General features: G+C 48.4%; 1 protein-coding gene across 3 annotated transcripts in view; it reads left to right on the plus strand.

Moving 5' to 3' along the window:
- The window catches only part of GNAO1 (G protein subunit alpha o1), a 145,704-nt gene that overhangs the window by 81,954 nt on the left and 48,378 nt on the right, over nucleotides 1–15,372 (plus strand). For all 3 annotated transcript variants that reach the window (XM_065028936.1, XM_065028937.1, XM_065028935.1), the window contains exon 4: nucleotides 11,891–12,051. In XM_065028936.1, coding sequence (XP_064885008.1) covers nucleotides 11,891–12,051 — 161 coding nt within the window. The remainder of the gene's footprint in view (nucleotides 1–11,890; nucleotides 12,052–15,372) is intronic.

The following is a 15,372-nucleotide window of genomic DNA, read 5'->3' on the forward strand; positions in this document are numbered from 1 at the left end:
TCCTGATCCAATGCCTGTCACACTCCCCGGGCATCTGTGTCACCTCCTGGGACATGGAGGAGAAACTCCATCAGCTCACTTGGCGTCACAATCCCAAGCTTTTAGGCGTTCCCATGGGACGTGAGGGAGAAGAAAAGCCGGAGCAGGGCGCCTGCAGGCAAACGTCTTGGCTGGCGCTGGGGAGCCTCTTCCTTTTCAGTCTGATATCAATCCCATAAATGATCTCGGGGGCATTTTACTGCAGCAGTGACTTGCGTAAAGGCAGCATGTGTGTTAAATAGCGCCGCAGCGGAGCCGCAGACCTGCTCTCTTGGAGGGAAGGTGCTGTTGGACAGGGGCCACAGCTGTCACCAGTAGGACATGGAGGACAGAGGGGTCTTTGCTTTCCCCATGCCTGAAGCCTCGAATCTGCTAGCCAGCTCAAAATGCTAAACCATCCTTGCAGCCATAGCGAAAAAAATGATTCTGCGGTTTGGATTGCAGACAGATTCACATACTGCACAGCTCTGGAAACCTAGAAAAATGAGTGAAAACTTGTTTCTTTCTTAATGGGAAGCGCCGGAGGGATGCTCCCGTGCTCTGGCACCTCCTGCCTCACTGCCCTGCGTGGTGGAGGGGAGGAGGCAGCTCCGGCAGTGGGAACCTGGGGTGGGGAAATGGAAAGTGTGCTACAGCACTGGCTGAAAAGCCCCTGGGACCCAGGAAGGTTCTGTCTTGGACAATGGATTATTTTTAACTAGCTCGAATCTTCAAACACTGTAGCTTAAAAAAGGGGGAAAAGAAAAGAATAGCCGATTTGTGCAAGCTCCCCTGCTCCCATTAAGGCGGTGGAAGTGGTGCTGTGCATTTCAATGGGGACAGGACTGTGCTTCTCATGAGATAAATTGCACCCTGGCCCTTCACGTGCTCCGTCCAGCTCGTCCTGGCTCGCTCAGCTTCGCTCTTTCCTTCCCCCCTCTAAGAACACCCCTCCTTCCTTGATACGCTCCCCAGCAGATTTTTGTTGTCGTTGTTGTCACTGAGTTATTCATTTTCCATAGGCTGCCTTCATTCCCGTGGCCTTTTGCAGCTAGGAGACAAGATGTTGCCTTGGAAACAAAGCCCCTTAGATGTTTGGAGTCTCTGGGATTGCTCTGTCTGCTCCTGAGTACTTTTAGGTTATTTTTATTAACCACACAAAGATGCAGCAGGCTTGTAGCCAAGGCAGAAAGTAGCCCTAGGAGGTGGAGGGAAGGCGAGCATCTTACTGGCATCGCTCGCTCTGCTGGGGATGGTTTTTTTGCAGTGCAGCTCGGGCTGAACGCTTGCGAGAGAAATGGCATCTCTGGCAGGGCTGTTGTGGGGCCGGGCATGGCTGCGGGCAGGCAGAGCTGCGGTGGTGCCAGGGAGAGGGAGGATCGCCGGGGAGGAAGAGCCAAAGTAACAGAGAAAGGGAAGAAAAGAGGAATTAAGAATGGCAGACATTCAGGTTTGTTGGGGTTTCCCATTTTCCCACCAACCATGCAATGGAGGGACCACCGTGCCGAGATGTATGTGGTGGTTATAGGTCCCATCTATTTATTTTAGAGGAAATCTCATTTCCAGACCCATTAGAAAGCTGTGGAAATCTCTGCTCTGAGGTTTTGTTGGCAGTTCTGCTCTGTGGCACAGGGCGAGTCAGCAGCAGGACCAGACCCCAGCTTTGCGGAGCATATCAGCTTCTGCCCCAAACCTGCCTGTGGAGAGCTCTGACCCCTCTGCAAGGGGGCGTGGGAGGGCTGAGGGGCTGACCTGTTCCTATTTCCCCTTATCCAGAGCCTTCGCTGCAGGACATGGCCAAATCCCGCTTACTCTGTGGAGAACATTTCAGAGTAGGCTTTTACTCCTTCTTCTGCAAAGATGTAAAAAAAGAAACAAAACAAAATAAAAGAAGCTCTCTAATCCCACGCTGGTACTTGAAATATTTCCAAGCCAGCAAAAGCATTCCAGAAAAAAGTGAATATACGTTATCTTCCAAAAAATAATCAGTACAGTATTAAGCCTATGCCTTGTTTCTCATGTTGACACGGTCCTCTGCTCCATACAGCCCCAAGGGAGGGCTCCCAGCCACAGCGGCTGCGTGACTTACAGAGCCAGGGAGACTGGTACAAAGGGAGGAAGGAAAGGATGGGGCTGGGAGACAGGGGACGAGGACTGGGAGCGTCACACCCCTGAGGTGAACACCACCCGGCTACAGCCAGGGAGAGGTTCCATCGCGGTGCTTGAGGTGTTGCAGCCATTTCCATTCTTGACGACAGATGGGTGTTGATGCCATCCCCACCATTTCGTGGTGCTTGAGGTGCTCTGCAATGGCAGCAAAGTGTTTTAAGGGAGGAATTCACCTTATATTCCCCATATGTGTCATGTATGATTGCGCACAAGGGAGGAATTTTGCTGTTTCGTGGCATTTTCCATTGAAGCTGAGCCTCACAGATGCCCAGGCTAGCAAGATGCTTGCAGATTTTCTTATCCCTTCTGGTGCATCCCCACCGGAGCGATGAAGTCTGCCTCATCCTCGCCAGTGTCACAAATGCCAGGCACTTTTTTCCCATTGTTGCTGATTTTCTTTGTCAGTATTATGCCGTGGTTATAGAGATGTAGGACTAATCAGCTACAGCAGGTTATGGACTTTTTGGTTTTGACATTCTTTGATGCTATATTTGTGCCAGAAGAATAAATAATAAATACACAAAACAGCATCAAAGATTTCTTCCGGGCCCCCAGCCTATTTCTGCCTACCCTTGTTAAGCCACTATAAAGATATTTCTCTGCCAGCCTCTTGTTTTACAGACTATACTGTCAGCTAATGCTGCACCGGAGGTCCCATTTATCCACTCTCTTTGAAAAGAGCGGTTAATAAAAGAAAGTTCCTGTTAATAGCCTGAGAACAGCTTCCCCTGGCATGGCAATGCTGACACCCAACCCACCAGATTCCAAATCCTTCCCTTCTCTCTCGCTTTTCCTCTTCTTCGCCCCCCCCATCCTCTACCTACCAAAGTGTTGGGGAACTTTTTTGATGTTCTTGTAAAGAAAATATAGGACATTTTTTCTCTGCAGCAACCTGAAATGATATATAAGCAAATCCGTTAGTGTGTGAAGTGCCTCTGCTCGGGTAACGAGGAGCTTGCTGGGGTTTAGTCTCTGTAATTCCCGCTGATCAGAGGAAGAACTCCTCTGGGACCATTACAAGCACTCGAGTCTTGATTTTACTGGCGATACAGCAGCACGGGAGAGATTTAGCTACAAATTCATCTTTCATTTGTTCCAAACTCTGGGGCTCCTTCTAGGCAGCCACAAACACCTCGACCAGTAATGTCTCAGCCTCAGCCCCATCAGATGCAGCTCCCACTCACAGCAAGACCTCAGCCAAATGCTCCCCGCCCCAACATCTTGGTCCTCCCTACAGAGGAGGGTTCACAGACAGCTGGAAATTAAGAGAGAGGGAAGCTAAATGAAAGTTGTAGTAATAACAACTCACAGGCAAAACTTTGCTAACCAGCCACTCAGTGAATCACATCTTATTTCAGGCCATCCCCTTCATGGTGTTCCTATGACGTCTTTTGAGACCGCAGAGGCCCCCAGGTCACCCTGCGGCTCCACCACTGGCTGTGTGCAGCCTCAGACCAAAAAGCAAAGCGTTATCAAACCGGTGCAGGCGAAGGCAGCGAGCGTATGCATTTGTAGGATTTTGGGTCTGCAGAAGCATGCAGGGAAACATTTTTGATCGAAGCTGGTTTTTTTACATCACCATTTTTTTCGGTCCTGCCACCAAATGGAAAATCCAATATTATTTGGCTGCTGTGATACCTGCTCTCACACCAGCAATGCAAGAAATAGTTTTGAGACACCCTGTCGGGCAGAAGACTTGTGTATGGACACCAAACCCACCGACTGCTGTCACTGTTTCAGTGGAGCACAGTATGAAATCCCTACCCAGATATCCCAGTTATGGGTTAAGGAGAAGAGGTAACAGGGAGATGAAATTTAGCATGTTTGGGCTGGAGGTGTTTTTCCTCTCCACCTTGTTCCTTTGTCTTCGACACAGGAAAACAGGACCATAAAATGCAACAAGGCTCTTTCTGGTTGAAATACCATCTCTTTCTTCAGGGACAGATGACTGTAACCCACAGCCCTAGTCCTTCATCATACAAGGCACTGATAAATCTGCGAGATTAATTGTGGAGTGGAGATTAGCACCCACCGTTCAGCATCAAGCTCTCAGCATTAAACTAATTACTAGTTCCAGCACTGCACGGCTTCCCAGCAGGAAGGCACTGCCCTATAAATCATCATACATGAGCAGCATTTAGCCAGAGATGTTAAAAAAATCTGGCTTTCTCCTGGGAATACTCCCACCATAGGGACTGGTTTCCCTTTCTGTTCCAAAGACAAGGCCCTGTTCTCCCATTGTGGTGGGAGAGCTTGGAACGTAACCGTGTCCCCTCTGCCCTGCCACACTTGCACAGTCACCTGGAGGGATCTTAGGGTGGAAAATCTTAAAGACATTTGAAAAGTGGAAGATGTGCAGGCTAAAGCTGCTGGGAATTCCCAAACCCTGAGCGGCTTCCCAGAGAATCGCCATCACTCTCGCGTAGTTTGTCCTCAGCCATCCACTTTGCAATGAATGTAAAATAGCCATTTATTTTATAAATGCCCGGAGCTGATGCAGTGTCCCCACCTGCTTTCCCCCTGTGCGATATCAGGCATTTCCCCACCGTTTACTGCAACACAAACATTCTGGTGCCATTGCAGTTTATGGACTTCTAACCAGCAGAGAGGATTTTACAGCGAGCAGAAGAGCAGCAGGCTGCAAGGATTTTGTTCTCTCGTCTTTACGTGTTTCCAGCCTCCTCCTCAGCACCGCAGCAGAGCACTTCCCTGCAGAGCACAAAGCCATGCGGAGGATGTCCCCATCTGTGACCCTCTCTCTGATCTCCTCGCTGGTGGGCAGCGTGGTGCCTGAGTGGTCCAAACGCCGGCAGTGAGGGGTGATGATTGTCTTTGTGGATCCCATGCCCAGCCCTTTTGCTCAGTTCTTGTAGGACAGAGGACCCATCAAAGCATCCCATGTTTAGGGGGATGCAGGTGAAGTTTGCAGTGGCTCTTGGTCTCTCAGGGATACCAACTTCTTGAATTTGAAGTGACTGGGACAAACAGAGTGCTGTTTTCTCACCTTCCATTGCAGCTAGTGGGTCAAAACTGATTTTGAGACCATTTAACACATTTTCTGGCTTTCCCATACTTGCTTGAAAAAATCAGGTCAGCTATCTGCTGTGTTTGTCTTGCCCAGCTCAGGAGCTCTTCCGAGCTCCTCCAGAACAGGGGAGAACCTACAATTTGCTAGAACAAAGCAAATTTGGGAAATGACTTGCCCTTCGGTGGTATGCCTCTTGCAGGCTGAGTTCTGTGTTGTTGGGTGGTAGATTTTTTCCACCTCTCTGGTGAGTGAATTGCTGTTTCCTACAGGACGTAGGGCTGTAGGAACTCTTACAATGGTGTTGGCCAACTAACAGTCCAAGGTCTTAGTCTAGTCCATGCACTATCCAGTCCCTGGATTGCCAGATAGTCAGTAGTCCAAGCAAACATGGAATATTATTGTATGTGTGTTGCAGGAATGAAAAGAAGCTTGTACCCACCTAAGAGCTAGCAAATTTTATTTGCTCATCTGCAGTATCATACAGAATGGGTAGGAGTAAAAGTACTACTAAACTCAAAGCAACTGGCCTGCTTCAGAGCCATAATAATCTATAATATCAGTTCTGCTCAACATCTCCCCAAATAGGAACCAGCAGACAGAAAACACAGCAGTAACAAGGTTTCAGGACAGACATCCTAGACCAAGTACCAGACACACAGAAGTTGTTTGGCCGAGACAGTCAGAGGTGATGGGACCATCTTGGCTCCAGACGGATACAAAACCCAGGGCTTTACTAATTTCTAGCCAGACTGCACAGCCTCAGCAGGGGAGATCTGCACGTCACCGTGGCTGTCGGGTTATGTTTTCTGTACAAAACTGTCTTTGCCCACAGCCAGACAGCAGCCCTTTGGCATTGTACCCAAGTCAACCGACCTTTTTGTGAGCTGTTTTACACAAGCAGGGTAGAAGATGGCCAGCGTGACGCTGTGGAAAGCCAGCCATCTCTAACTTAATTTGTTAGGCTTAGCTTTGCTGTGTGATGCAAATTGCTAGAGAGCGCTACGCTGAGCTTTGCATCAGTGTAAACCCGTCTTTCCCAGACCGCTGGGATCTGTTTCAGGAGCTTTCCAGGTCCACCTCCAACTAACAAGAGTGCAGAGGGGATGTAGTTTGGGTGCCCACCTCAAGGTATTCTCTGAGGAATAGATTTGAATAAGCTACTGGGTAGTTTTTTACTAGCTCAGCGCCTTCCAGGGTCTCTCAGCAAGCCAAATGCCAAGAAGACGTGGGAGGCCTTGATTAAATGTTCTGAAGGTGGATGAAAGAGTGGAGGAGGAAGGGAGAAGGTTGTCTCTCCTGCAATGCACAGCAGCTGCTTCATGCCAGACAGATTTCCACAGATTCAGAGGTCAGCTCTGAAACACAGATGTGTGAGAAAGAGAGGGAGAATGAGGAGGAGAGTCATACGTGTAGCTGTTTATTCAGCATCTACAAAAACTCATATGGACTTGGAGCTGGGCCCTGGATGTCTCTGAGAGAGGCGTATTCACCAGCCCAGCTTTGTTTCCAGAATTCATTCAGGCTGTAAATGCCTTGAAAATAACTGGCTTTTGCTGTGGTGTGGCCACACTGCAGCTGGGAAGCAGGGTCCAGGTTCCTGACATGCTCTGGGAGGAGGAGGTTTTCAGTCTATGAGCCATGTTCTGCCTCCAGGTTACCGGACCTTGTTTCTCACTGAAGTAGAAGCAGGTACTGTCCTACCCCGAGGTCTGGGTCTGAGTCCTCCAAGAAGGTCTCTCTCCAGGGACATCCTTTGGGGATGCTTGATGCTTTCAAGACATCAATCAATTTGATTTCCCCCAGGTTGCTGGCTGGTGATGGCCACCAATCTTCACAATATTGGTTTGCTGATAACTGGTACCATGTCTCCGATTTGTCTTGCATGGCCAGGAAAACACAATGTTTGTCTTTTCTCCCCACCCCATGGATTTTCTGAAATGCTCTGACGTGCAGCTTTGAGTGCAACCACCAGAGGCAGTTGCCCCAGTGTTAACCTTTGAGATGGGCTGAGTGACAAGTATGACTAATTAGAGTAAATAACAGCAAAAATTATGTTTACTGGAATTTAATTCACCAAAAGGAAAGCACGGTACAATGTGACACCCTGGGTCAGCTCTCCTGTGGGTGTAAGTCGGTGCAGCTCTATAGGGTTTTGCAGATTTGTACCACATATCTTCACACAAGGCTTTGCCTTTCCCTTAAATTGTCTCCTTCCAGAAAACTATTGCTTTTGGGGGAAAAAAATAAAAGGAAAAAAGTCCCCTAGTTAGTGTCCAAGTATTTCAAAAGGATCAGAACCAGGATTTGTCTTGGGATGCTCACAGAGATGAGGACCTGAGTCCCACTCCAGTACAACTCCATGGTAGGCAGGGCAGGAGCAGCTCTGCTGGTACCTTCGTGGGCACAGATCATGGCTGGTGATGAGGAACAAATAATGAGGGGTGATCTAGATCTTCATGATGAAAAATAACTGGCTTGCAGAGACAGACATGACTGCCGGTAACGTCAGGCTGCTAGGAAGAGCCCCTCTCCCTTACAGCAAGGTAACAAATTAATTGGACTCTGTGGCTGTTGCAACTGAAGTCACAAGTTTGCTTGCTGAGCACAGCCTGTGTGCTTGGTGACAGTTGACATATGTGAGACAATTAAATAACCGTGGTTATGTCCAGGTTAGTGAGAAAACGCATCCCCTTATGGACTGAATTTGTACCATGTGTCTGGTGCGAAGGCAGATGCACAACCTGGGGTTAGAAAGGAGGCGCACTGTCTTCCCACTAAGTTTACAAGCTTCTTGTTCACATCTGCCTATGGATTTTACTGTCATATTAAAACCCCGCCTTGCCCTGGCCCTACCGAGCCCTCTCCTTTCCCTGATTGATATGGAGGTTTGCTCTTTAACAAAGGGTCTTCTATCCCAGGGTTTCTGAGCTCAGCTGTTTCCCCAAGCCAAGCCCAACCAACTCCAGGTCTCCTACTGCAGGTGGACACGTCCAGCACTCAGGAGTGACCCAGAGATTAACAAATCCTGCCCTCAGTAACAAACAACGCCCATGCGATCAGCTCAGGGCTGGAGGCTTTGACCCTCTGTGGAAAACACGGGCAGTTGGGGAGTGGCAGCGGGACACATGGGAAAGCTCCAGGGATGGGCTGGGATGCTCCTGCCGTGTGAGAACCAGCCTGAGGAGACCAGCCCGTCCCCTTACCCTCCTCCCGGCCAGTGGTACCGAGGGGATGGGAGATGGAGCAGCTGGGGAAAGGCAGAGGCAGCAGTGGGGGGAGCAGCTTTGCACCATTTTATGGCTCCTTCCAGCAGTCTCGGGGGGAAAGCGCTGCCTGCTTTTAGCTCCCAAAGTAGCTGAAATACCACCGTGATATTCATTAATGAAAACCCTGTTGGATGGGAACTGTGGGGTGGGGGGCTGGTTGGTTGGTCTGTTTTGTTTTGCTTTGTTTAATTGCTGGCTTTAGTACAGAGGCACAGCGTGGCAGGAGGTTCGGCTCCTCTCGCCTTGGGAAAAGCGGGAGCACCAGACCCGGGGGAGGCGGGAAGGCAAAAGTCAATCAGGCCATATTTAAAAATCTACCTGCTGGGCCCAGGGGGGGCTGGAGATTTTAATGTCATTCTCAGCTTGAGATGCAGCCTGGAGAGTGAGAAAAGAAAGGGGCATCTTTTCTTCTTGGATCATTAATTGCTCGTTAAATCATCTAACAAATGGCTGAACTCCTGGATGGCCCCATGCTCCCTGACACAGGGACTTCATCCTTGGTAGGGGGGAGGAGTATTTTTAAAAATATTCATTTCACCTGCTTTTTCTGTGTCTGCACAAAGGAGAGTTCAATGGCTCACTCTGCAAAATAATACTAAGGCTGGAATATTTTTATTACCATTCAGCAGGACCAATAAACTTTTCTACAAGTCACTCCCCTGTCAGTTCTCGGTTGGCTGTGCGGGAGGACAACCTCTCTCATCCCCAGAAGGGACCTCTGGTGACTGCTGAGGAACATGGACCAAAATAATCCCCTGTCCTACGAGCTCAGCCTCACTTCTGGTCCAAGCAGAGCTGATAACCGCGGGCAGGGCTGCCTGTCCTGTTCACTCCCGTTCTGCCCGGTCATCGCTGTTTGTCTGTGTCTTTTGCTCAAACCCTCTTGCGATGCATCTTAAGTCACAAGGGACTTCCACAAGTCTCAGTGGTGGAAAAGGTGAGGCAGCTCTTTCCCAGCACAGGAAGTGTGATGACTGTGATGTTCCCTCTAAAGCTTTGCAGAAAGCAACCTGCAGTTGAATACACAAAGCTCAGAAGCAGCCCAGACCCCGCCCATAAGAGCTTCAAATGTGCTTTACCATCACAGACAGATGAACAGATCTGTGACTTACACCTATTATTCCCCCGCAGTAGTCAAGATAACACAGGAAAGACCTCCTTCCTACCTGACTGAAAGCATGGATGCTTTTTCTGCACTACCCATGCACAAATAACAAGGCCACGCCAGACTGCAGCTCAGAGCAGACTGGCCATTAGCAGGTTTGGTGTTATTTAGAGTCTGTGAAAAGAGCAAAAGTACAGCTCCAGCAGGGCAGGAAAACTGTACTGATGATTTGTGAATATTCACTGAGCTCAAGAAGCACTCCAGGGCAGAAAACAAACTTTTGAAATTAACTGAACTCTTCAAGGTTCTTCGTTTGTCTTAGCTTTGAGGTGTGAGTCACCGATACTATATCTGCAAAATGAGCAGAGTCTGTACAGAGGGGTGAGAGGATTCCTGGGCAGTAAAATATGAAGTTAAGTATTCTGCAAGAAAGACTTCATGTTCATAAAGTCTTCGAAGCATAGAGACTTCACCCCATTAAATTTTATGGGATGGTGTCTCCATACAGTGTGGAGATTTCCACAGCCCATAAACACTGGATGTTCCGGGGGCTTGGGGCTTTCTCTGAGTATTGAAACCTCCAGCAGCACCAGTCTCCAGTGCTTGTGGTTTGTGATTTTTCAGCAATTTCAGTATTCAATAAAGAGAGGCTGCAGAGGAGTTCTGATCGTGGCCTTGCGGGCCATGTCGTACCCCTTGTCCTTCCCACCCCTGCAATTAGGTTATCGCGGTGCTCTTCAACATGGGCACTCCTCCACTTCTCTTTGTACTGGTGACCTAAGGTGTAGTCTACTTGCTTTGCCACAAAACCTGTCACACCTTGTCCCCAGCGGGGAGCGACCCATTCCCTAGTTGGGCTGTCCCCTTTAGAGCTGCCCAATCTGAGCATCAGGCAGGAGGTCCAGCAACCCCTGGCTGGGCGGAGGAGCAGGACAGAGCCTGCTGCAGCAGGAAGGATGGAGAAGTTCCTCCAGCAGATGATGCACAGGCTCCCCAGGACCTGCACACTCAACCGTGTGTGTCTTTGGGCTCATGAAATAGGTCACTGGGATGGACAGGGGTTGTTTGGCCATGGGACAGTGACAGCAAAGGACGGACACTGCCTGTACTCCTCTTTGTGAGACTTATGTTTCTGGTCAGCGTTCACTGACTTAGACCAAACACCCTGGAAGGAGAGGACTTCCACCTGTGTTTGTCCAAGAATGGGTTCAATCTAGCAGACAAGAGAAAGGGTAATAAAAAAAGGAGGTTGTCTTCACTGTTTTATTGTAAGCACACATAAGGAATAAGATCTTCTCTTTTCCAATTATTTATAGCAATAACAATTAGCTTTCTTTCAGCTGGTAGAAATATGAGACGTCCAAAATTTCTGAATCAGTGAAAGAAGAACTCTGCCAATTAACCAACACCCTCGGGGTTTCATGAGTCTGTGGGGGGTGTGGAAGATTCACTTACTGCAAAGCAGACAGAGGGGGCCATGAATTTGGGTGTCCTGCTCCACAAATGAGTGAAACATCAACCACTGTGGACTAGTACAGTAGGGCTGGACTCAGCTGTTCCAAGGCTGTCTAGACATTCCCATCCTAAATCTGAGACATCCTCCGGACCTGAGCTGTGTCAGAGCACTATCCTTCAGGAATAGATGCTGTTCCAGCGAATCACATTTTTCTCACCAAAAAAGATTCCATCTTAAAACAGCCAGCTGGCCCTGCCCTCCCTGCCAGACTCCTGAACCGCAGGAGATTCCGCTCCCTCTGAGTCACAAAGCACCACCGCCAGCCAAGGTGGTCTGTGTTAACAGGAATTATCCCCTGGAGCAGGGGCTCAAAGCAAAGAACAAGAATTCAGGAAAAGCAATAAATCACCATACGACAAAAAATTGTTTCTGGAGCCTTTTTGCTGTTTTTTGTGATACAAACAGCCCCTACTCCAGCAAGGTTACACGCTCATTTAAAACGGGTATCTTTGCAGGATAATGTGTCACTTTGCTAACAATTTAAAATGTACTTGTATGTATATGAATTTCCTTCTGTTCCCAAGAAGGTCCACTCATATGTAGTACAGACTGCTTTGCCTGCTGAATACAAATATTTGTTGATTGCACTAATAGCTTCTTTCCTTCTGGCTTCCTTGCTCCATCCTCCTTTTGCCCTCTCTGCTGGATCATACAGTGTGGATCCCAAAGCCTCATCCCAAGAAATGGAGCCTCTTTGTCCCCGACAGTTTGTTGAACTTTTTCTGAAATCTCTGGCTTCCAGTTCTGCCTTGAGCATCTCTGTGACCTCTTGTTTCTCTCCTCTGCAGGCTGATGCCAAGATGGTCTGCGATGTCGTAAGTCGGATGGAGGACACAGAGCCCTTCTCTCCAGAGCTGCTGTCAGCCATGATGAGACTCTGGGCAGACTCTGGGATCCAAGAATGCTTCAATCGATCCCGGGAATATCAACTTAATGACTCGGCCCAATAGTGAGTATCCCTGTCCATAGTCTTTTGTGGAAAGGAGCTGCATTTGGGCTTGTTAAAGTTTTAACTGAAATTAATGACCTCGTAGCAGTGGATCTGAACGTGGTTCTGTTTACAGACTGAGATGAGTGTTGGTCACAGGCTGCTGCAAGGCAGAAGAGATCAGGCAGGACATTTGTGTCCCCTCTGGCCAGTCTGGGGTCAGGTCTGTGACCCCAAGGCCAGGCTTCCAAACTGCTCCCAGATGGCTCAAGGTAGGTTTCTACAAACACAGATCTAGTGAGCAGGGGCAGACCAACCTGTGGACATGGCTGATGGCTTCTTCCTTTGTCTGACAGAGAACAGAGGGTGCGATCACCTGCCATGTACAGCGGCACAGCTCCGGGGTTTGCTTTTCTGACAGTCATGCACTGTACTGATAGGCGGCTGGATTACAACCGAGAGTAAGGCGTGTCTTTGCCTTTATAGTGCCGTTGTGTTATTCTCGTCATACAGCCGCTGGCATCTCTACCACCAGGGACCACATCCAGATTTTTTTTAATGGTAATTGTCTGAATCCATGGATTTGGTTCATCCTCTCGTAAGGACAGGACGTCTAATAGCTGCTCTGGCTCTGAAGAAACATTGAGTGCTTCCTCAGTTTCAGTTCAGACACATTTCAAGTGCTAACTCACCCAATCTGTTTGCCTCCACCTAGGCGAGGAGGCTAAAGCTTTTCATCCTATCATTTCAATCCCAGCAGCTGTTGCAGTCAGGCAAAATGTCCCCTGGCCCTGTACCGAGTCAGTAAAACGTGGTTAAGCATAAGAAGGAACAAGCAAGCATGGAGTGATCATTTCCCCGGTTATACCCTTGGATATTTTGGTGGTAAGGAAAATAAAGGCTTCCCCAGATGGTGACAGGGGAATGTGATGTCCATACTTTTGGCTTTCACAATATCCCCTGTCAACAAGTTCACCAGCTCACTCATGCACTTCTGGGGCTGTTATTGCATGTTCGGATTCTCTGGCACCTCTGCTTCGGGTTTTCCTGGATATCGGTCAAAACACAAACCCGGGCACCGGCGTAGTTGATGGGTTTTTTGTGTGGTGAGGCTGACTGGCCCAGCCTGCACCAGCTCCTCCCATCCCAGCTGGCCGGGCAGTTAGGGAGCGCAGGATTATTTCTGCTCTTGTGGTGCTGCAGCAGAAGGCGAGTGATGACACATCACTTGGCATTGACCAGAAACCAAATGGGAAACCTGCAGATGTGTGGTTGGTGTCACAGCATCCTACCCAACCATTTCTCACCACGAGCGACTACATCTCAGGGATGATCCTGACATTATGCTGCCTTTTAATCACTACTGGGTGGACATCCATGTTTAATCTATATTTCATTGCCTGGAATAGCAAAATCAGCCTTCTCTTGCCAGCAATTTCTTTTTTCTTTTTTCTTTTTTTTTTTTTAAGGTCTGATGGCAAAAACATACCTTTAGAGATATAAATTACAGAAAATGCCAGTCCTAATTGCATTACAACCTTGTGGAAAATTCTTCAATTGTTTTAGAGCCAATTACCTTGAGGAAAGTATTTTGATTTTCCTTCCGTGCAAGATAGCAGTTGAAAATAATAAGCATAGCCCTCCCAATGTGACCAGCTGCTGGGCAATTCATCAGCAAGGGCTCTGAAACCACAGGCAGTTTCTAGACATCAACTGAAGAGTCTCTGTGCTGTGGTCTTCGCAGCAATATCAACATTGGTTGCAGCCCAGCAAAATGAGTTTTTGTGTCTGTAACAAAATCTCCTCCACCCAGAGGAGGAGGCAGGATCCTCCATGCCCGGGGAGGGCTGTGCTGCCTTTCTCCTTGGCCACACTGTGAATCGTGCCATGGCTGGACACTTGTTTTCTCCAGGCTGGGTCAGGTGGTGAAGCTGGAGATAACAAAGTCCTTTGCACTGGTGGACCTGCTGCTGTTTAGGAGGCTCTGGTGGTTCTGTCACCAGGAGCAGAGATGCTGTCACAGTGCCGGGCACTGTAACGCGTCCTGCGGCACCTCTAGGCCTTGGTGCCGTCGCACCAGATGGTGATGCGAGTGAGAGCTCAGTTGGCACTTATTCACGCCCAGTGGACACCCAGTGAAAAGAGGCACATTTTTCATTTAATCCTTCAATGCTTTGGAGTTGTTTTCTTCTGCATGAGCAAAAAATTTGAGACAGTTTTCTATTTCTTTTCCCCCTGGGAAAGGGCTTATCTTTATCGACACTGATATTGGATTTAAAACACTAGCAACTACAAAATGTGTTTTCATTAGGGCTGAGAAAAATAAATTCCAGACAAGAAGTGCATCTGAAGTTCCCCAAAGTTTGAAAAACAGTGACAGGCAGTGAGCTGGACTAGCATTGCTCTTATCTCAGGCTTCTCTCGGTGTTAAGCCACAGGGACTGGTGTTTTGCTGGCAATAGGGCAGTTTGCTGCAGGAGGTAGAAATAGCAGTCTGTGGCTGCTTGACGCATGTCACAAAGCCTGAAGGCACCAAGCGAACAGGTCCTGTCATGGCCAGCAGAGGTGGGACCTTCAGGAATGGTCCAGGCCCCTTCACCCCAAAAACCACCCATCAAATGCCCGGAATGTTTTTCAGAATGCCCCCTCCACTGCCTGGCTATTTCTGAGGAACCACCACTTGGGCTTCTCTGAGTCAGTGCTGCCGTTGTCCTACGTTGCTCCTCCAGTGCTTTACCTTGAGGTTTTTTTAAACAGCTCAAACAACAGACCTTCTGTTACGGCCCCTGGGAGACCAAGTCACAGGCTCATCAACAGCCTGCAAGAGCTAGCAGCATGGTTCTTATTAGTCTATGATTAATGTAACTGAAAACAGATTTAGTGTTTTGTATTAGTCTAAACAAAAAGTGAGTAGTAGCTTTTCTCTTCTGTGAAAGATGGGCAGGAGCGCATTGCTTTCTACTCTGCCGTGCATGCCTGCCTAATGGTATGAACTCCCCTGCAAAGATTTGCTTCTTCTAGGCTCTAAAGTCAGCTTGTCCCTTAGCAGGGATTTCACGACTAGTGCGAGGAACGGAAGGAAACAGCACTTTAGAAAAAAAAAAACCATGACCAAGGAAGAGAGGAGGTTCTGTAAAGGGCCTCCCGTGTCTTGGACCACAAAATGTAAAACCATAAGGACAGCAAGGGAAGGGAAGAGAGTAAGATGGAGCAGTTGGTTTCATCTTTTTGTCATTACTGCATTTTTTTCATTGTTCCCTAAGGCAAATTTACGGGTGGGTTGAGTCCCATATTCCTAATCTCTTGATTATGTTTTTGTTCCTACTTCATCTCCTCTTCCTT

Source organism: Columba livia, chromosome 13 (genome assembly GCF_036013475.1).
Source record: "Columba livia isolate bColLiv1 breed racing homer chromosome 13, bColLiv1.pat.W.v2, whole genome shotgun sequence".
Lineage (NCBI taxonomy): Eukaryota > Metazoa > Chordata > Aves > Columbiformes > Columbidae > Columba > Columba livia.